Genomic DNA, 23,493 nt, shown 5'->3' with positions numbered 1-23,493 from the left:
TTACATTAAACCTACATTATGTGTTTATATATAAGCTTCATATATTATTTCTTAAAATTACGAGAAATGCATTATGAAAACTAACACCAAAAAAACCTTAGAAAAGATTTTTTAATGGATGGAATTTACATTTATTACTTAAATTGTTTATGCGATATTATATTTTTGCTGTTGTTAATAATGACCGTGAAGCGTTATTTTGGGTTGTTACTGGCGAAACCAGTTTTTACAAAATAAAATAAAAAATATGATATATGATACTTAATTTATTAATTTTTCTTCAATTTTTTTAACCATTCATTTTAGGGACAATGCACTTTTGATACAAAAAATCGAATTTCTTTTTGCAAAAATAAAGTTATCTCCATACTTTTTTGCGCGCAGAAGGCGGAAATAATTATAACTTCTGCATCGTTATAAATTTGCATGTATTTTTAAATAATGATATTGTTTATTAGTAAACATAGACAATATTATTACATAAATGCTGCAATTATTGCGTGAAAGGTTAAATTAATAATAATAATAATAATATTTCTACGATCTAATATTTCTCTTTTCTACGATCAGCTGGACTCAAGTCTGAGGAAGCTTTCTCATCGATTCCCAAGATGGTGTGATAGCCACGCTTTCTCACCAAAAGTATGTATGTAAGGAAGCAGTCTCCACCACTATGTGCAGAGCGTGAAAATCACAGCCGGTGACGCTGAGACATAAGTATGAGCGGATCCTACGCCAGTCCTACCATATGCTCCGGGCGAGATCAAGTCCGTCGTCAAGAACGAGATATGCATTATCTTCTGGAATTTCTCGTTCAAAACTACCATTCAGCTCTCCGCTGTTAAGCCTGATATAGTGCTCCAGGATATCACATCCAAGACTATGTACGTCATCGAGTTCTCTGCGCCCACAGAAACAAACATTGTTTCGAAGGATGAGCAAAACAGGACTAAAGTTCTTGATCTATTACAAGAACTACGACAATTACACCCTGGCTACTTAGTCAAAAAGGTTGTTCTCATAATCGGTTGCCTTGGCGGTTTTCGTCCCACTCTCGAGACGAATCTTTCTCAAATTCCGGTCTACAGGTCTTATCTTCGTCACCTTATCTCTGCCATGCAAAAGGCTGTCATTATAGGCACCCTTCGTACATTAAAAGCGCATCAGACTGTCTTCAAGTAACTGCCCTTGAAGTTTCTTTTTCTTTCTTTTCTTTAAGTAGGTTCCACATCTCTGCGGTGCAAGAACGGAGTCTGCTCGACCAGGACATCAGACTGACTAACGTACCTTCGAATCGGAAGACAGACGGACTCACGAGATTTGCGTGGACTGACGGGCGTACAGAAGGCACGGCCTCAAGTTAGTGAACTTTCGTCATGAGACGTAGCTGCCTTGTGAAGATTTATGCCTCACAAGGATCTCAAGGAGATGGGTAGCTCTGGGGTGTAAACCCTGTGTCTTATCTCCCCCCTTAGCAGGCATGAATTCGTTGATATATCACATTTAAATAATATGATGAATTGGAGTTATTTTATTTTAAATTGTCTTGGTTAAACTCTAAGATTCCTTCAGCAAACTTTGCAATCTGCCTGTACAATAATCATAAAAATCATAAAAAGAGTTTGGGCTGGGATAATTTGGGAGAAAATTTTAAAACAAGTTTAAAAATTCATAAAATTTATTTCTATGTACAATTAAAATAATAAACTTGCTCTATACATCATCAAAATCACAAAAAAAAAGTACATTAATCTATTTCACAATTAAATAAATTATAAATTATCTTAAAACTCGTAATATGGCACTTTTATAGTTTCTTGACAATCACATGACGGCTTAAATTATATTGCATTGCACTAAAAATAACGTGATTTCGAATTGAAAATTGTTACTGTATTTGGTGGTCAGGTTTTAAACTAACTACATAGTAAAATTATTAGAAATTTTTCATTTTTGAAACATTCGTGCAAATCTGCAATATTTGAGACGAAATAGGGCCAAGTGATTTTATTGGCAAAAACTTAAAAATATAGTTTTTTACACCAAAATATTCTCTATGTGCCCATGTTAATGTGTAGAAATGACAGTTAAATCTAGAAGCCGCGTCCATTTAGTTTTTAAACGCTTTATACAGTGATTTAATTATCTATGCCGGTTTATAAGAATTTCCTTATAGTTGGTCGTGAGTAGTTGTTATAGTTGGTCGACTTAGATCATTCAAGGATTCTGACCGGGCTTACAGAACTACAGGAACATTCCAGCAGTTCTCATTCATGGCACATAATTCAATTTCTATTCACATTTTCTTTAAGAACAAAACCTCCTTGTTAAATACAAATCCTTTTTTGGCACATAGGTTACTTGGCTCCATCACGCCTCATTTATATCATTAAAACTAAAAATAAATGATAACACGAACTCAGGTAAATGTGAAAAGTATATCACCGAATATATTTTTCGAGAATTCTAATTAGCAATAAGGAATATTCATGAAATTTAAATTTGGTTCAAATATTTTTTTTCGTAACTTTACTGGCTGGACATTTCAATTAAACCATTATTTCAGTAATTAATATCTTTTTAATTACCCAAATTGAATTAATAATAGTACAAATTCAGTGAGAGACATTCAAATTTCTTAAACGGAAATTCAAATTTTAAAATAGACGTGACGTCACAGTATGTGGCTTGCCAGATTTCTTGACATACTGTACGGAATTATTTACTTATACTTTGTATGGTATTGCATTAAGTTATATTATTCTATGGCTTTTTATTAGAAAACTTTATAATAACGTGTGTAAATTCTGTTTGGTAAATTAATTATTTGAAAGTGTATATTATACATTGAACTGTCACCAATTAGCAGATCACAAATTAATACGTCATCAATAGTGAGCGCCAAAAGGACTGCGCTTAAACATCTCAAAATTATTCTCTATTTTAAATATTTTTTTACACTTAATTACAGCATTTTTAAACAGTATTTATATTTTTTTAATTTGTTATAACGGTGTAAAGAATGAATTAAAAATATAAAAAAAATACATTAATATTCCCTATTGCAAATAAAATGTATGGTATGAGTGCCTACACTTAAATTTTCAGTAGTTTCTATTTTCTTATTATAAAAATGAAAAATCTGATACTAACTCTTATTAACAGTCTTATTTCTATCATGTAAATTTTTGTGTTTTTCTTAGCGTTGGATTAAACCTAAAGACTGTAAGACAAGACACAATTCAAGAACGGAAAATGTTAAAATCAGATAGAAATACAATAGGGAAGGACAAAAAATTAGCCCAAAATTCATTTATAGAATAAGATTTCTTCACTAACATACGATCTTTTTTTACGTCATACGCCATTTAAATTGAATCCAGCACTAATATTTTCATGTAAACAAATATTAAATTTAATAATTTTAATTTTTTTTCGCTCGTCTCAATAAAAATAAAAATCCTAAAATATGGTAAAAACAATAAAATGCCACTAAGAAAATCATGTTTGGAACTAAATGGTCTGCTGAAAAACTGTATTTTTCTAAAACTTCATCACCAGTTTGTATACATGGAATTATTTCATCTTCTGTGGCGGATGCTGGAATTTCACAAGCTGAAACATAAAATTAAAAAAAATATTCCACTGATAAAAATATATTTGTAAAACAATCATTAAAAGAACTAAGTTGCAGAAAATTTTTTCTACAATTTCAAATTACTTTACAAAAAATATCTTCGATGTTTACTTACTTATATTTGTAATTCCATTCCATTGTATAATTGATAAAGCTTCGTTTGAATACATTATCCACGACAAATATTTAGCCCATTGAAGATATGGTGGAATTGTGCTGAAATTTACATAAAAAATTTTTTAACAAAAACTGTTTTGTAATTTTACACTTCTAAAAATTATTAGCGTAATCTTTTTTAGAAGGGTGTAGCCCATTTTATAAAGTGTTTTTCAAATTAACAAGTTTTTCAAAGAAATTTTAATTATTTGCAATACTTCTCGAATAATAAATTATAATAGATCCAACAATAGTTTTTTTTTAAATTTAATAATTCAGGTGCAGTAAATCAATCTAAAATCACGATCGACTTTAGAAGGTTTTTGATAATGCTACTAATTTTGATCTAACACGGCTCATTTTGTTTGTAATTAAATTTAGAGAAACCTAATAAGTTAGTTTGTTTCAGCCCCATAGTTTCCGAAACGTATTTTAGAACATGCGAAAAGAAACATTTGACGGAGTTATTTATTGAAATACCATGTATAGACAGTGTTTATTATGCAATCTTTTGTTTTATTACGTTATGTAAGTAAAGAAATATAGCCAGTCTTACACACAAAGTAATTAGAGTAATCTGTTCTCTCACTTCCTCAGTTGATTACTACAAAAAAATGTTTTTAAAAAAAGTTTTTTATTTTTAAACTTCATTTAAACTTTTAATCTATCTCTAACGGTTTACAAAATGGGCTGAAAATACCCTTCTGAAGGTTTTTGGAGTAACAGAATTCGAATTTGATCAACTAAAATATGGAAATTAATAAAATAAGTATCTCGGCAGGATGTTGGATGATATGTTTACAGAAAATAACGCAAACCTTGATACTCAAATTTCTCCATATATAAAATCTGATTCAAATAACATACCTTAATTGAATGAATACGCCAGATGTTATCATCAAAACATAGTCAAACGGTACCAAGAATGCCATAGCCATTGGAACCGATTCAAAAGCGGCTGAAAAGAATGTTCCTGTAATAAAAGAAAATCCATTATTCTATTGATCATTAATTGGATACAAATACAATTTAGCATAATAGCATGTAATATACGATATTTATTGATCAAGCACGTATTCATAAAAGAGCAACCGGAGCAATAGCAAATTTCCAAAAGTAAGAAAGCTATTTTTAACACGTCAGATTGAATTGATCAATAATTTAAACAGATTATTCTGATCAGGATCTTCAGGATTAAGAAATTTATTAAATAAGAAAATGGTGGAGGTGCAGGTAAGACATTTATTTCATAAATAAGCTCAAAAAAATAATAATAATAAAAATAGAGTGAACTGAGAAAAATACCATTTTATCGTAAAAAAGCGTGGGGTGTTAGAATGATATTTTATAATGACATGACTTATAGCAATATCTGTCAATAAAATATTTACAATAAATGAAATTTAGAAAAATTAAAACTATTAAAGAGAGCTTTTCTAAACAATTATTTATTTAAGTAACTGCAAATTCAAGTAATCAAGTTCACGTAAACGAAAGGTCCAATACCAGTGTAAAGTTCATTTTGCTCCCTTCAACAAATATTATACGGATATTATACTGAGATATGGATGCATCCGCACTTGTTGATAACCAATATTTCTTCAAAAAGTAATTTTAATCTGTAATTTGGCATTAATGAATATTGAAATTTTTTTTCAAAAAATTTGGTTCTTTTAAGAAAATGGTATAACAGTTAAAGATTTTGGATTTTTTTCTTATTAAATCAGTTAGGGATGGATTAGTTAAGATAGGACTGACATCTAAGAGCGGCTACCTTTACTAAGTTTACCAGAGCGTATTTCTAAGATCATTTGTTCTGCCCTTTTAACAATATAAATTATAACTGCCAGATAGCTTTTCCGTTTATAACACCGCACTAGATATTACTCGTTTAATTAAAAAAAAAGATAGTCAGCCATGAGAAATATACAGCGAAAGTGAAAACTTAATACTTTGAAATTACTGTGTTTGTTTAATTTTTTAATTTTAGTATAAATAATTTGTAAATTGAAATTATTTACGTGTGTATAAAAACCTATTATAAATAATTTAAAAAAAGTGTACAACACACAGTGTTTTCAAGTGGTCGCCCATCCTCGAACTAAGTTTGTTTAGCTTATTGCTTAGCTTTAGTGATCGGGTAGGAACCGCGGTTTCAATCTGTGTTTCAAAAAAGCGCTCAATGCGCTTAAAGAAGTTTTCACTTCGAAAAACTTTTTAAATCATTTTAGTGTGGCTGTAATTTAAATATAAGTTAGTTTTATGATTAAAGAATGAAATTTCAATTTATCAGACAGAAATTTTTTCTACTGAAGATCAATGAGGAAAAAATGTCCGAAATCTTAAAAAAAACTCTCGTACCTAAAGATTCAAAAAGCTATCGCAATAGAATCGCTCACGAAATAGAAGTATAATAACGATATCGTCGATAAGTGTGATGTCCTTTACAAGTCATAATTTTTTTATTGTATATTCAATGAGTAAAATTGTACTTTTTATGGTAGTTATTAATTTTTCATTAGTTATCGCATACTTTGTACGCGGTATAATCTTGTACAAGGACTGTCAATTATTAAAAAACATATTTTTGGTTGGTTGGTTCACACCTTTCTTATTTGAAGAGGAGGAGGCTATGATTGTTAGTGCATAGTAAACTACTATAAGTTAGTAGCCTGTCTGTTTAAATTTTATTCTATAAGTATAAACTTTTGCATAAAATTTTAATTATCAATTTTCATTTGTAATCGCGATAAATAGAATTATATTTTGCGGAATTATTTTTTGTATTCAAAGAAGAAAGCTATAAAACTAGTAGTAAAATTACAATATAATTTCTGTGTTCTCTTCGCCAGGCAGACGTTTTATCGGTAGTTGGTTACTTTTATATATAATTATATTTTATTTATAATTATTGTTTGTATATAAATAAAGATTCTGATCTTTATACACACAAACTTTATACGAGGGTATCTTTGAAATTTTTTATTTGAAAGAGGTTTTGCAGCTGAGTGATATATGTTTTGAACGTAAAAATAACAAACGATGCTTCGCTTAAATCAAAAATTAAATTCTTCGGGGGACCGACTAAGAAAATTGCCAAAAATTAAGTTTGTTTTTCTTCAATTTGGATAAAAATCATTTTCTAGAGTATTTTTGACGGATTTCAGCCACTGCTACCGAAACTTTTCGTTCAATTGTAAAACAAACTAGATTTTCATTTCTTGGATGATTTATGGCTAATACGACACAAAATATATAAAAATTTATTTCAGTTCACTTTAAGGGTTGTCTGTACTAACTTACTTAAGTAATCGTTAAATTAATCTGATTTTTTATCTTTTTCAAAATTTTCTAAAAGCACTTTACTTAAAGCGCAGGGGTGAACTGATATGTTCGTGATATAATTTATCACTCCCATATTATCATTCCCAACTTCTACAAGAACATAGGCGTACCCACCTTTTGAAGAAGAAAGGACCCCACAATATTAGATAGGAAAATGACTTTCTGTGAACTTTTTGGCGGACGTTTGAAAAAGTTTTACAGAGAGCCTTTTTTCTAGTCATATACTAGAACTATAATATGTTCATACGCTTGACCATCCGTAGCTCGAAAACTACTTGTTTAAAATATTTGTTTCCGTAATAGCTTTTGATCAAAATGATACAGAGAATTGTGGGGACCTTCCTTTCTAGAGGAGGTCTTTATAAACTTGACAGTATTTTGACATAAATTTAGTTAGATAATGGCATGCGAAGTCATATAAAGTTACTGCATAAAATTAACAACATTAAAGTATCAATTTAATACTTACCGCAAGCTGCGGATACGTTCATGGTAAGTATGGTAATTATAGCTGTCATTAAGATTGCATAAAAACTTGGACGTAATCCAGTTAATGGTAAAAATATAGAAATAAATAAAACTGGTTCTAGGATGAGACCTGGTAACTGCAAAATAATATACATTTTAATTAATTTAAATAATTATTTATGAAAAAGACTCTTCTTTACTACACATAATGCTAATGGATTTGTATTAAAAAAAAATTATTATCTGACCATAATCATAATTTCTATATTATGTTAATCTTATTATTAATTTATTATTGAAAACAACATAATATATTAATACCAAAGATATTATTAATACAGTAAAGTCTCTTTTATCGGAACACTCGATAATCGTTGTCTGCCAGAACTGTATATAAATCTAATATGATTTTTTGTTATGATTCTAACAACACAATATCATCGCAATAACACGTGTTTAATGCTGTGTGACAATATTAAATACATAATTTCCAAGGATATTTTTGCAATACCATATTTATAATGAATTTTTCCATACAATCCCAGTAATCGGAACAATTCCAGTAATTTATGGAGTCTCACTTAGCGAGACTCTACCGTATTCGGTTCACTAATATTGTTATAATGCTTCGAAACAAATTTTTAGTGAAAGTTTTAATTTGTAAACTTTTCTGACATTTCTCAAGGGAAAATTTTTAATTTTCTTTTAATCTACATGCTTTGAAACGAACTTTACGATTTAAAATTATTTTTTTTAATATCTCACTTTGAATCCCCTTAAGGATGTACAAGCGACAGGACAATTTTGGATAAAAGTCTTGATTTTTTTTATATGAAGTTGCACTAAGTCTAAATCAATTATAAAAATTTTAGGGGGGTTTGGTCCGATTATTTAAATAAAAAAATAACTTCAAAAGTAGACAAATTTACATTGGTCTAATGAGAAAGAAGTGGAAAAAAAACTATTTAAATTAAAGTTTTAAACCTTAATAAATTATTGAAAAAAAAACCGTTGCGCGCGACTAAATAAGGATGTATAAGCAGTGTGGGAGGGAAACAAATTTAAAAAAATATATTTTTTCAATTTTGGTGGTGAATTATGTTATACCTTGACAATATAAGGTGAAAAGTAAAAATATTTTTCGATACTTGGAATTTTCAAAATATCGTTAATTGAAAATTTTGCTTAATTATTTAGCTTTCGATATTTCGAAAACTAAGGCAGATATCGAAAAATTTTATTCTTATTTTCGTATACATTCATAAAGTTATGACAAAATTGAGCATCAAAGTTGAAAATAAAATAAAATAATTTCAACAACAAGTCAAAACTTGCCTTGGCGGTCGTGCTACCTTTATTGAGTTGGTATATAAGGATTGATCTCTATCTTTCATAGTTTTAAAGAAAATCTATGAAAATAAAAATAGAGCTTGAAAACGCAAATTAAGTTTTATACAGCTATGCTAATTTTATTTCAGTATATAATGTTCGGACACGTATCAAAACTCTTTCCCAATATTCTTAATATTTTAATACATAAGTAATAATCGATTCTTTTTTCCTGATTTTTAGATATATTACCGTTTAGATAACTTACCATAGCAATTACATTTGCTATGTAATAAATACTAGCAGAGTAAAGTCCAGATTTATACTCTCGAATGAATAGTGGCAACTCCCTGGGAAATAATTCTAAGACTGTATACATTGGTGTAAATGTATTTTCAGCCACCAACATAAAAAGTGCACCTTGAACAGCTTGGATTCCAGCTTGAGTTAACGTTGTTGAACCAACATAGCAAAAACCAACCATTAGTGCAATCACCTAGAAAATATTTTATTTAAATAAATTCAAGTATTTCTGCAATTAGGATACACACGCAAGCTCGTATTGATAATTAATACTAGGAATCATAAGATAAGTTTGGCCAATTGCACCTTCTTTGTAAGTGAGTTATAAAATGACAAACAATAGCCCTATCCGTTGAAATTTTAAATGAGTAGCTCCCATGTCTTTCTTTTTGTGTCCTAAAATCAATATCATTTTTGTAAAAGCCCTGACATAATGTACGTAACTTACGTAACTATAACTGACATTTTCAGACAAGTTTGATTTTCATCTAAGAAAGTAAACTGGGATATCGATGTAAATTAAATAAATAAAGATTAATAAATAATGATGTGGGTTGCCTTTGTTATAGACTGTATGTCTGAGGAACGGAAGTTAAACCCCATTGTATGTTAATTATATAATTATTTTTTAAATCATTGCCTTGTTAAAAATCTCACAGCCCAGAATCGTATATATGTCTTACCACTTTTTGGATCATGCGCAGCCTCTGAACCGAAGGATCCCTCAGAACTTGTAAAATACATCTATATGTTATCCAGTATAGTTTCGACCACCAAAATGGACCATTCCTTCAAAAATAAATTATCAATTAAGACTAACTTTGAAAAAATTTTTTTAAAGATAATCTTACTTTTTAAGTTTTCGTGTGAAAGAAGATTGCTGGAAATAAGAAAATCAATTATTAAATTATTAAAATTGATTTACATTTTTCATAATTTTTTGAATCTTACATCAGAAGAAATTCCCATATGAAACTCATATTGAACGACAAATTCGACTTCTTTGGCGGCTTCACTAACTGCGTATTGATCACAAATTTTTCGTATACTTGTTTTACTTGCCTCCTCGGAGCCTGGTGTTGTTGCAATGATTTTAATGAAAAAATCCGAAGGATTATAATTTTTAGGGCACTCATAGCCTTGTCTAGAGAGAATATAAATGAGTATTACTTTTTTTACTTCGAAAACAGCTATATTTTTATATACCTACTTTTCAAAAAAATCAAGAGCTTGTTCTGAATGTCCCATAAAAGCAATTCTTCCTTCTGTCAGTAAAATTAACTGATCGAACATTGCGAAAATTTGTGAGCTTGGTTGATGAATGGTACAAATAATTGTTTTTCCTTGACTTGCTAAAGTATTTAACATTTGAATTATTTTTTGAGCTGAATAAGAATCTAGTCCGGTTGTAGGTTCGTCACAAAAAAGCAATGATGGATTTGTTAATAACTGAAAATATACCAAATATGGATAAATATTTTTACGCAAGTTTAGTGACTAAAAAATTACCTCTGTTGCAAGTGCTAAGCGCTTTTTTTCTCCACCCGACAAGACTTTCTCGTCGCCGTTGACACCAATTCTAGTATGCATACGGTGTGTGAGACCTAAGTGTTTTAATAGGTAACTTATCCGTTGGTTACGCTCATCAGCAGTAGCATTTCTACTGAATTTTAAATGAGCCTGCAAAAAAATTCATTTTTTAACACCTGTGTGCATCTATCGTTTTAAGAAACGATTTTTTCGATTTAAATTAATTGACAGAAATATCGTTAATCTTACCATTAAACATAAATGTTCCGAAACTGTTAAACTACCAGTAAAAATATCATGTTGATATACAAATCCACTCAAATTCTTCATGTAATCTCCAATTGGTCTGCCATTAATAAGAATATCGCCATCGACAATCATTCCAGCTGCGAAAAAAACAGCAATAATATATAATATTAACGATATTTAATTTAAAAATACACATCAGTTCATCAATTTACATGTATAAACAAATTTACTAAAGACAGGTACGTATTAAGAAATTTCCACCCAGTTATACCGCCACAAATTTTGAAAATCATGATACCACCAACAAAATTTTTTATATATTTCTAGCATGATATCTGCAGTTTCTATGCTTAAGTTATACTTAATGTTAAAAATTTGTTTCAACAGAATTGCATAGGATTGCACGAGATGGTTATACCTACGTTCCCAATTTTGATCAATTTACGTCAAAATTAATATCTCCAAAACGAAAATTAATATCTAAAATTTTTTTATAAGTATATTTTATTCTCAAAACATTATTTTCAACTCTTCTACTTTTTTTTATTATACAGATAAAATGCTAAAACTTGGTATAGATGGCATTGCTGCCTCCAAAACTTCACTAAATTACACCTTATTTAATGGGAGTATTAAATGGTATAAAAAATAAATAAATATAAATAAACATGTCTTGGAGCTCTCCAGGACATCTTTTTAGGCGACAAGAGCCACTCCTTTAGAGTTTAGGTCATGCTATTATTATTGCGCGAAACACTTGTCTATCTGCGATGTATACTCAAATACCCAGGTAAAAGTATCAAATCTTTCAATTTTTTTCGTAAATTTGTTTAATTTACATATAAATTAAACAAACATTCTTTTTCTCCATTTTTACCTGATGTTCTGTGTGCCAAAGCATTCATAAATGTACTTTTACCAGCACCACTAAAATAGACAAATATTTTGTTAATTTGTGTTTTATTTAAATAAAATTGTTATCCGCGTACCTTGGGCCCATTAAGGCAACGAGAGTTCCATATTTAACAGCACCTGTAACTGTATAAATAAATAATTTAAATTATATTATTAGAAATTAATTTTAATTTTACGTGAGCTCTTATTGACTTTGTATTATTTTTTGGCTATTTGGACGATTGCTAAAGGTTTTTATGGTAATAAAAATAAAGCCGAATTTATGGAAATCGGGTTTTTAGATTTACGTACTTTTCGGTGATTTTTTTTCCTGTCGTTTAAAATGTCAAAAGCATTGTACTAAAATTATAATAAACAGAACTATTTTTCAACTCATTCGCCAGTTCACTTCCTGCCATTTTTTTGCATCTTTTGTGTTGCCAATAGCTTTGTTTAAATATATCTACACGACAAGCCAAAAAATCATTGGCACGAAGTCGACACTCGAACGTCCTTACCTTTTATCCATCTTAATTTTTGTCAATTCTCCAAATGGCATACAAAAAGAGTTTCATGGGCTTAAGGTGTAGAATTTTTAGAAATAGAACAATTTTATTTCCACAATATATGTGTAACTATATTGAATTTTACGATATTGATAAATTATGTAATCTGATTACAAAGGCTCCATGTAGGGAAATAGTCATTTCTTACTCATAATCGAAGGTTACTTATCTTTTCAAACATAGAAATTATAGAATTACCAATCAGTCTGTAATTCTGTAAATGATATTTTGTTGGTAATAGGTGTATGAAGCTGGCACAGCAGCTTTAACCATAAGTACAAGTTAAATTCTGTATTTCCATTAAACAGAATTTCCATCGTTATAATGGTCGTGTTGTTCGTATCATATTTTTATTAAAATTACATAAACACATTAACATAAGTTTGAAATTACATAAACACTTTGCTTGCCAAATCTGCCGTTTTGAGGTTATTTGTACTTGAAAAAAAGCAAAAACACAGTACTCTCGGACAAAACAGATAGCACAAAACAGAAACCACAAAATTAACGACGGTTGTCTGCTGTTGAAATACAACTGGATCCTTTAATCTCCAATTCCTTACATTTAGAAGTAAATATTTGGCAGATTATTGAAAGGGGCCCTACCAGGCACCAAGCTAACTTGCTGATAGTGGCTGGATTACAGGACCTCAATTTTGAGACTGACTTTGTCGAAAAAGTAATTTTGGTTATAGATAACCACGAGTCTCCCAAATATCTTCCATAATTAGAATATACCCCACAAAATAATGCGATTTTTGTATCGCTTCCTCCTCACACAACACATCGCATGCAGCCTCTGGAAATGGCTCGTTTTAGGCTTACGTGAAGGGCAAAACGGAGTTTTTGAAAGCTTTGTTATTCTTTAAAATAATTAAATACTTGGCATACAGTGCAGTCAAATCGTGTTTTATTTCAAAATATAATTCATTATAAAGTAAATCAATCTACTATATAATACTAATTTTACAGTTTTTTTTCCTCTCGTGCTAAGTTTTTCAGTTTGAGCTACCTTTTCTTACGAGGTAACATACTGAAAAAAAAAATGAAAAACGCAAAGGCGGTGCGTAATTATTGATAAATTCTCTGAAAGCTTGGCTCAACGGGCAATGATAACTAGCCATAAGCAAGGTAAGCAAACCACTTTTGAAACTGTTCAGACATCACCTTACGACAAAGTAAGTAGATTAGAGGAAGCATCTGTGTAATCAATGGTACTGATAATAAAGGAGTGATCTGAGATTATATCTTTATACGTTTGAATTAGTTTTAATCTTGAATCAAATATATTGATTTATACCTGTCTCAACTCATTGATAACAAAACTTTTACAAGTAGATTTTTGATAAATTTAAGTACTTAATAGGGCTTAGTATTAAATTCCAAAGAGTCAGAAATTTTGACCGTTTAAAACACGAGACCGTTTTGAACACGAGATAATTATGCCTATGTTCCCAATTTTGAGATAATTTTTAAAATATCGTAAAAAATATCTGGAAGCCCAGTGAGTTTTACGGATGCTTTGAATGAGGAAGTGGCGAACTTTGCAGCTTATTATCTATTAAGATAATAAAAATAATCCCTTCACCGAAAACAATTTTTTATTTATTTTTTATGTTACGTACGAAAATGATTAATAAAAGTATTACCTTTTTGTTTTTTTATCTACAGAAGGCTCAGCGAGATTATTCATAACATGTTTTTAGCTAACAACTACCATATAGTTACTGTTAAAAGGTAGCTTTTTAATAATTAATCACATAAAAAACCCATCGTCAGATTTAGATAATGTCCGATCAAACTCAATCAAAACAACGTCATAATCTTTTTTTTGAAGCTTATATTCTTTATTATCAATCCTATTAGCTTTGTATCTTAAAATTCATATAACGGTTATAGCGGCCAATTTTCTTTGGAATAACGACATAGCGACTAGAGTATTTTTTTGCTTAAAACTGATCAAAAATACAAAAATATTTTTTATTTTGAAAAAGTACTTGGTGCTGCATTTCCTACGGAAATTCGTTAATAAAATGTACATATCGCTCATATACCTAAGAATTATTGGTTATTGGCTAACGACCATAATTTTTGATTTTTTGGTTTCTTCAATGTCGCTGTTTTAGATCTTGATTGTATTAAACACAAGAAATTGAACTCCGCACACTTTAATTTTAAGTAACCACAATTGTTTTAATAATTACTTATTATTAAACAATTTCTAGACATTTCTTAATGTTTTATAGTAAAGATTTAATAGTTTTGGATAAAAATCTGATACCTACCATTATTAACGATACGTTTGTATGCATCCCGTTTGTTATTTGCATTCTTGTTATATGCATAAACACTAAGATCACGCCATGCAACCGTAACACCTTCTTCATCTGGTGACCAACGACTGTAACTCCTTGTCATACCACAATATTGAATTTTTTCATTCCCACGACTTTCAATCTCTGATGTCTCCTGTAATAAAACCGCAAAATATAGATCAAAATCTCTATTTTAATAATATAATGATTACAATTCAAGTCGCTACTTTTATTTATTTATATAAATTGCAATTAATACTTTTTTGTACACTTAGGCAAAAACAATAATCTCCAACATAAATTTAATAAAACAATACATTTTTTGATATGAGATTTTATTACACTAAAAAATAAAGTCGTCTCATATATTACCTACTATATTGGTAAAATCTAAAGGCACTCAATTTAAAATACTAAAGAATTAATCAAAGCGCCCCAAGCTTTTAAAAATAGTAATAGTTATTTTCTTCTTTTTAGTACAATAAAATTATGCGTCGAGAAGTACCTTCCTAATTTTCAAACACAATATTTGGACCAAATAGTCAGACAACAATCAAAACATATAATAAAGAATAAGAAAGCCTTTTGCTTGTAAAAGGAAAAATTTTCATCGTCTTTGATAACACAATGACATGTTTTTTAACCGACATCAAACAAAAAAGGAGGAAGTTATCAATTCGAATGTATTTTTTTTTTTTAATGATTGTTACCTCAGAACTTTCGATTGGGTGAACCGATTGATAATTCTTTATCTATTAGAAAGCTAGTGCTTCCCGTGTGGTCCCATTTCATTTTGGTCGAATTCTGATAACGGTATCCATGAGAAAATCATAAAAGTCTTAAATTAGCATTAAGTATGCACGACAACAGGACGAATAACTCAATATCACGCAAACCGATTTCGATGATTCTTTTTTTAGTGATAAATTAGTTAGTGCACTTCAGGTTCACTAAAAATCATAAAATAAAAAAACTTTTAACAAAAAGAAAACTTACTTCAAAAGAAAAATTTTTCCAAAACAAATTAAAATGCACTAAAAAGTAAAAAATAACGATAATATAATGTTGTTAAAATTATTGTTTATTTTGGAGTCGGTGTCAGTCAAGGAAACAGCTCTGACAGAACAGTTTGCTACATTAGCTTGGCTGACACCGACTCCAAAATAAACAATAATTTTAACAACATTATATTATCGTTATTTTTTACTTTTTAGTGCATTTTAATTTGTTTTGGAAAAGTTTTTCTTTTGAAGTCGGTTTTCTTTTTGTTAAAAGTTTTTTTTATTTATAGTTTAAGCCAAGCCTTTAATCTGGGTAAAAAAAAAAAATTAATCGCAGTTAAGTTTTTTCAGCGTGAAAGCTTTTGCATAAAACTAATTTTGCTTTATTTGTCATCAGTGTTTAAAATTAGATAACGAATTTGTTTAGAATACGAAGTTATCTGTATAAATACCTCGAAAAACATTTTAATATTATTCAAAAGAGCAGAATATGCTTATGTTTTCTGAGGTATTAAGCATCAAAGCGATCCGATTTTTTTTTGTCCAAATCGAGCTATTAGTTACAAACTATTCGACTATATTAGGAGTTATGGCTAAAATGAATTACAGAAATAATTGACATCTTTACTTTTTGGAGGGAATGATTTTCCTGATTATTCCTCTGTCTATCTCCGCTTGAATTCCAACTGCCGGAGTTATTTGGTTGGCCTGAGGTTTAATAAATAAATAAATTTTTTAAATTTAATAAATAATGCCTGTCAGTCGGTTTTTTATTTACATATTTATTCAATATCCACAATTTCAGTAACACGATCATTTTATGCACACAGAATACTGATCGAATTTTATTACTAAAAAATCATCAAACCACAAATTAACTACTATTGACATAACAATATACTTATTAAGTAAAACATAAATAGAACAAATAATTATAAGAAGTCAGATTATTTGTTATTCGACTTTATAGAATACCAGCTTTTGCCCGTGGCTTTGCTAGCAATTTAGTTCATTTCAATTATTTTATTAAATGATTCATTTAGAAAACCATTGATTCATTAAAACTAATTTAAAGAATCATCATTTATTTAGAGAACGCCCTCATTTATTCCCTCTATATACCAATCGCAATGTGACAATGCCTATTTAGACCGTCCTTGGAAAACAAAGCAGCCGTCAGCCACGAAGCTGAGATTTTGGAAAAAATATACTCGGAAAAAATAGACCGAACAAAATTTCTGTTAGTGTCCCATTGTTGAACGCAAGGGCTAAAAACTTCAGAACCCAACCAACTCCTCTATAGGCGGCAAATTCAGCCCAAACCAACTATATTTCTAACCAATATTTCTAACAATAGTTTAGTTTTTTATAAGAAACATTATTTACACATAAACTTTTGTTCCACCTCTAACGATTTACAATATATAGAATAGTTAAATGACCCAATTGACATATATTGCTCATTTACGAACTCAAACTCACTTTTTTCGTTCTGATCAATGCTACAAAAATTTCAGCTTGATACCTCTGTTCGTTTTTGAATTATCGCGTGCCAAAATAGGTTACAAATTTAAAGTTTTCTCTTTTCTTAACCAATTACTCGATATGTAATTAATTATTTATACAAAAATAAAAATTGACCTTCTGAACGATAATTATATACTGCCATATCATTATGATCAGGCATGGGCGAGTAATTTTAAGTCAAAGCCACCATTGTTTTAACTTTATTGAGTGCCATAAACTTTATTGTATGCCCCTTTATCCAAGACCGCATTGCTCATACAGGAGGAAGCGAGACGGGTACAATTCGTCTACCTATCTCAGTTTCTCTGATAGTATGGAGATAGGTAGAAAAAAATGTTGTATCTCTGTCTTACTCGTATTTTTGGTTGTCACTGGTTAGGTTGCCCCTGTCTTACTCGTATTTTTGATACAGAAGTATGAGTGTCTTCTCTAAGCCACGTTTGCCCATGCATGATTATGAGAGTTGAAGAATTTGCTTGTAACTTTTAATTAGTAATCTAGTTTATTACTACACAGAAATTGATAACATAAAATAAACGTTTTAGCACATTTATAAAAACCCAAGTTATCCTTTTTATGGATAATAAAAAAAAAAAAAAAAAACGTTGTAAAAAGATAATAAACATTAAAATTAAAATTCTATTTTAATTAAAGTTTTAAAGTTTTAAACATTCCAAAACGGAAATAATTCTAAACAGAAACATAAAATCTTTCTGAAATTGTTATGCTTTGTTTTTCGTTAATTAAAAAGATGTTGGTCAATCAATATTTTGTGAAGGCCTGTTTTTTACATACACCAGGCAGGGTAAGAGTAATAACTCAAGAAATAAAAAATCCATTGTGCCCACATATATGAAAACAATAAAATCAATACAACTTCACACTATGTGTAATCTTTATTTAAAATCTTATACAAGGATCAATATCAAGGAGAATTATTTTGACAAATTAAAGACCCAAATATGCTGTAAAATGTATGTCTTCATTATGTTGTTTTGTTGTTGTTGGTACTACTCAAGAAGTGAATATTTATAAAGATAACTTGCAGGTATAGATTTCAATAACCATTAATTATTTTATAAATAAAAAGTAACAGACATTTAATGCAATAGCCAGTGACATAATTTTAAAATACAAGACATTATTTTATACCTTACCTGTGAAAAGTGGGAGCGAGCTATTATTATACTTAATCTTTGTATCAAAGATATTTGATGTAAATAAAATTTTTGATAGGTACATACTAAACTAGAAGAAAATAGACCGTCATTAATGTTAATCCGACATTAAAGTATATAGATAAAAATCTGAATTTTTGATATGTTATTAATTGCTAATTCATACGTAATATAAATAATTGCTGAATCATACGAATAAAATATTTTTTTGAAAAAAAAAAATCTGGCGAACTGTTTTCATATAAATATTCATTAAAAATTGATATTTTAACATATTTTGAATAGCAAATCTTGAATACACGCAGTCGGAGACGGAGTCGAAAGTCGATTATATGTTATTTGTAATACTGTACTGTTCGATCAAACTTAATGGAGAGGAATTTCAAGGATTATTTTCGCCTAGCATTAGAAGCCATTTGAAATATTAAAAATAAATTTCGTAATAAAGAAAAATGAAGTTTTAATTGTGGATTGAGTGTAGAATTTACAGAAATCAATTATATTTTTTCATAATTTGACGAGGTTTTTCCCTTCTATTTATGTTAAAAGAAAGTTATCTTGGTAGCATAATATGTAGAAATAAAGTGAAGGTTTCTCCCTTTTTAGCCACAATAGAGCGAGGGATAGCATAGCATTGCGCTTAGTCTATGAAAACGGTTTGTTAATACAATATTAAAGCAGTGAAACAGCGGATCTGACAAGACTCTAATTCAAACTCAATTTGCCTAGATGGAAGTCGTCTTAATGTTTAAACTTATGAGAAATAGGCTTGTTGACTGAATTTTTTTTATCATTTCAGGTAAAGAATTCTCACTGAACGGACAGAAAAGTGAAGTTGGAAAAATTTTTAGAAGTACGTAAAATATGAACGTTTAAAATAATTAAACCAAGAGGAAGATATAGGTTAGTGACATCATTGTCCAATATCACCATAGAGATGGATATAAAATACATATCAAACTTTGTTATGGGAAATCAATCTATGAACGCTTATAACTTCTTCGTTTTTAATCAATTTTAATTTCACTTTCAAGTTTTGTCATGATATTAAGTCTAGTTTTACCTTTTATTGTGCGTAATATGGCAAATTCGACATCAGGCAACTACCGTATTAAACTACATTTACTAAATTAACGAAATTTACTTAAAAAAATATAACAAGTTGCTTAAAAACAGAATTAACTTTCTTCAGTACTTAATTTTCTTAAATGCCTAAGATCATTTGGAAAATTGAATGGGATTTTTTTTGCAGCATTTTTACATATTTCATTTTCAAAATCGTACATTTCTCTGCCCCTTCTGTTCTTTTAGAATACACACTTGGACATAATTTAGAAATCAAGTATTATTTGTAAATTCACACCACAGTGTGATATCCGCATCCAATAAATTATTTACTTTTTACCTGGACTATAGTTTTTACTTCACGTTTAATATAACTTCTACTCCAATTTGTGCAACAAAAATATAAATAGAAGTTGTTGTAATCGCAAAAAAAAAAAATTAAACAACCCTCATAAATCTGGTATTTAACGGAGTATGCAGAATTCATGCATACAAAAAACTATACTGTCCACCTTTTGCAAAGAAGTTTCTATAAATTTTCTCCTAAACTATAAAAGATAGTAGGTAGAAAATTTGTACGTGGTCTTGAGTCGTTGTGCCATAGTGCCTAATTTAGTAATAGCTTGATAAGAAATAGGAAAACAGGACATCACATGATTAGATTGAAAATATGAAACTTTTTCAAACTGCCCCAAAAATTTTCTTCAGAATTCTGAATAAAGGCTTTCATGACCACAAAATTTTGTATCGGGTAGTTTTCGGGCGATCAAAGCTATACATATATTACGGGCGGTGCATTTTTTATCTTTAGTTTTGAGACTTTTATTGTGAAATTATAAAAATTGAAAGTTGAAAATTTGAAGATAATTTCAAAAAGTAGGTCTTTTAATTTTAATCTTATACCTACGCCACCCGATAATACTGAGGGATTCTTTCTCAAGGTAACTTTTCAGAGGTTTCTAATGAAACTAACAAAGTACAATGTCTAATGATTCCACTTTCACATAAATCCCTTTCGATATTATTAAGAGAGTGAATAAAAAATTGTATATCTTACAATACGTTTTGGAACATGTTTCAAAAACAATTTTGTAACCCTAAGAAAAAAATGCAAAATGGGTATAGAAGTTCGTGTGGAATAATTTGCAATGTTTTTCAAGAATTAAATAAACAGTGCCTTCGTGGGCATGAATCAATTGTAATTTTTTTCTTTCAATTAAATGGCTAAAATGCCATGTTAAATAAATTTATTACTTACAAAGGTATTTTTAAGACACTCGAACCAAAAAAATAACACCCAAGGGAACAAACATTTTTATATTCTTAGACATCGTTATCACTTTAGGTATAGATATAGATATAAATATTTATTTGTCATTGACAAAAGACTTTTTTACCTTTTCTTTTTTCAAAATAATATAATCTTCGTATATCTACCAAATCTTATGTGAAACAAGAAACCGACTAAATCATAATATTAATGATATAATAACAAGACAGGCAAAATTTTTAAACATTGATTAACTTTGAAAAAAAAATTGATTTCTGTGTATCAGGTATTTTTAATCAATTTGATTATTCACAATTTATTTGGACTAGTTAATAAATCCAACATCAATCAATTGGCTAAAAAACAGTCACTTTTAGGTCAAGCAATTGTGTTCTATGGATCTTGTGTGAATTCTCCATTCCCAACATTATACAATTTTGCTTATAACGCCGCCAGAGGCCTCGACGGCTATCCAAATTTTCTTCAAAAATCAGGTTCAATGTCAACCATTCAAGCGACTGTTTGATGACGATACGACACTTTTGAGTCTTAATAAATTAATCCCCCAAGATTTGAAGATTTTTCACTGTCTCATGCTCAACTAAATTAGACACGACGACGAATAGTGTTGTCAGGCGGTGCCTATTGGCCACGATATTTTCGATGTCAAAGTTATTCAATGTTGTACACATCGACATAAAAAATGGCACACTCTGTAGGTTTGAAAAGTAAAAAGAAAATAATGAATGGTAACCCTAATTGAATACCACCACAATTGTTTTGTAACATATGTAACTTGTGTGACTTCAATGCATGTATAATCTCTACGGGTATCCATAGACAAAATTTATTTTTGTTGAGATACTGAGAAGGTAGGTAATAATCTATGTCAAAGTCAAATAATAACTCTATTGGTTTGAAAAAAAAAAATGAAGTAAGAGAAACTGGCTACCTCGTATTAAAATTGAAATCGCACCACTTTCCTGATTTTCTACTAAATAATCATTGTTATTCCATGTATATATGTAATATACCAAGGTATATCAAGGTATCTAAGTTTAGTCCCAAGTTTGTAACGCTTAAAAATATTGATGCTACCAACAAAATTTTGGTATAGGTGTTCATAAAACCACATAATTAGTCCATTTTCGGTTGTCCGTCTGCCCGTCCGTCTGTGAACACGATAACTCAAAAATGAAAAAAGATATTAACCTGAAATTTTTACAGCGTACTTTGTACGTAAAAAGTGAGGTTCGAGTAAATGAGCAACATAGGTCAATCTTGTAAACCGTTAGAGATAGAACAAAAGTTTAGTAGTAAAAAATGTTTCTTATAAAAACATATACAACTTTTGTTTGAAACATTTTTTTTGCAAACATCACTGTTTACCCGTGAGGGCGCAAATTGTATTGTATGGGACTATTAGTTATGTATGTGTGACATGAATGTATGTGTAATGTGATAGAGTAGTCAACACTGTCTATACATGGTATTTTAACAATTAACTCGGTCAATTGTTTGTTTCCACTTGTTTTATACTTATAACATATACTGTTTTATACTGCTAAAAATTATCACTGTCAAAAAATCAATTATTTAGTGGAGAACTGGTTTGAAAACTATATTATTAGTGGATTACTACAGTGGATCCGCGGTAATCCGACATACGTTTTGCAAGGTGGTGTCGAATTATCGAATTTGTCAGACTAAAAGGTACTGCCACAAACCCCCTGCAGTCCGGAACTTTTTGAAGAAGAATACCTTGTAATCCGTTAAATTACACAACAAAGTGATAAAATTTCTATCGTTTTTTAATTTCAGACACGAAGGATTCATGAATTTATAATAGATCGACATTGTAATTACCGTTATAATTATGTCCCAAAACATCAGGTGCTGGTTTACTGCGGGTCTGCGGTATACCAAAACACCCTTCATATTTAAAGAATTTAAGTAAAGTTACTCGAAAAACTAGTATTAAGGTGGAAAACTTCAACCAGCAAAACCTCACAAATTCTTATAAATATATGAATACTAACTCTTAAAGGCGAAAGGTGATATATTATCTAAAATGAAAATTGTAAATATTTATTAAACTTCTGATCATAGAAAGGTATTGTTTTCTCTTTGAAAATCGAAATAAAAATTTTTTTTTACACAGAGATTATTGAAATTATGTGATGCTTGCAATGTTAAATATGAAAAAGTGCATGTGTGTGTTTAAGGCTAAATTTTGTGATCAAATCGAAAATTTAATTGATGATGAACTTAGGAATTATCATTGGCTGAATCTGAAATTTATTGATTTTGCCCTATAAGTCAAATCCATCATTGTTTTATAACAAAAGTAATGATTGGCGTTTACAAAAGTAATGATTATAAATATAGTATTGATTTCAAACCTGCAAAGTTAAATTAATTAAAAACTGGTAATTTACTAGTTTTTAATTAATCCAATTATTCTTTTATCTAATATCTTATTCAGTTTGTGATAATTATTATCATTAAAATGTTGTTTCTTTTTTATTAAAATTATAAAATCATAATTATTCACAATTTATTTTCAAGCAATAAAGCGTCTTCGTGTATAAGATGAGCTAGAAGGAATTTAAAACCGTAATCGTCTGATGGTGATAAGACAAAACTTTATTACTTATTAG

At 29.3% G+C, this 23,493-nt stretch overlaps 1 protein-coding gene across 2 annotated transcripts in view; it reads right to left on the bottom strand.

Annotated features, from left to right (window-relative positions):
• Positions 1–3,024: 3,024 nt before the first annotated feature.
• The window catches only part of LOC123296916 (protein scarlet), a 27,857-nt gene continuing 7,388 nt past the window's right edge, over positions 3,025–23,493 (bottom strand). For both annotated transcript variants that reach the window (XM_044878617.1, XM_044878618.1), the window contains exons 3-16: positions 14,763–14,946; positions 12,007–12,055; positions 11,895–11,944; positions 11,018–11,154; positions 10,748–10,918; positions 10,449–10,687; positions 10,190–10,382; positions 10,090–10,118; positions 9,922–10,027; positions 9,204–9,431; positions 7,608–7,743; positions 4,661–4,766; positions 3,753–3,853; positions 3,025–3,615 (exon numbers count right to left, since the gene is read on the bottom strand). In XM_044878617.1, the coding sequence (XP_044734552.1) occupies positions 3,425–3,615; positions 3,753–3,853; positions 4,661–4,766; positions 7,608–7,743; positions 9,204–9,431; positions 9,922–10,027; positions 10,090–10,118; positions 10,190–10,382; positions 10,449–10,687; positions 10,748–10,918; positions 11,018–11,154; positions 11,895–11,944; positions 12,007–12,055; positions 14,763–14,946 (1,920 nt within the window). In that variant the 3' untranslated portion in view covers positions 3,025–3,424. The remainder of the gene's footprint in view (positions 3,616–3,752; positions 3,854–4,660; positions 4,767–7,607; positions 7,744–9,203; positions 9,432–9,921; positions 10,028–10,089; positions 10,119–10,189; positions 10,383–10,448; positions 10,688–10,747; positions 10,919–11,017; positions 11,155–11,894; positions 11,945–12,006; positions 12,056–14,762; positions 14,947–23,493) is intronic.

The sequence above is a fragment of the Chrysoperla carnea genome, chromosome 3 (assembly GCF_905475395.1).
Source record: "Chrysoperla carnea chromosome 3, inChrCarn1.1, whole genome shotgun sequence".
Classification (NCBI taxonomy): domain Eukaryota; kingdom Metazoa; phylum Arthropoda; class Insecta; order Neuroptera; family Chrysopidae; genus Chrysoperla; species Chrysoperla carnea.
This window is presented reverse-complemented; position numbering and strand designations above follow the sequence as displayed.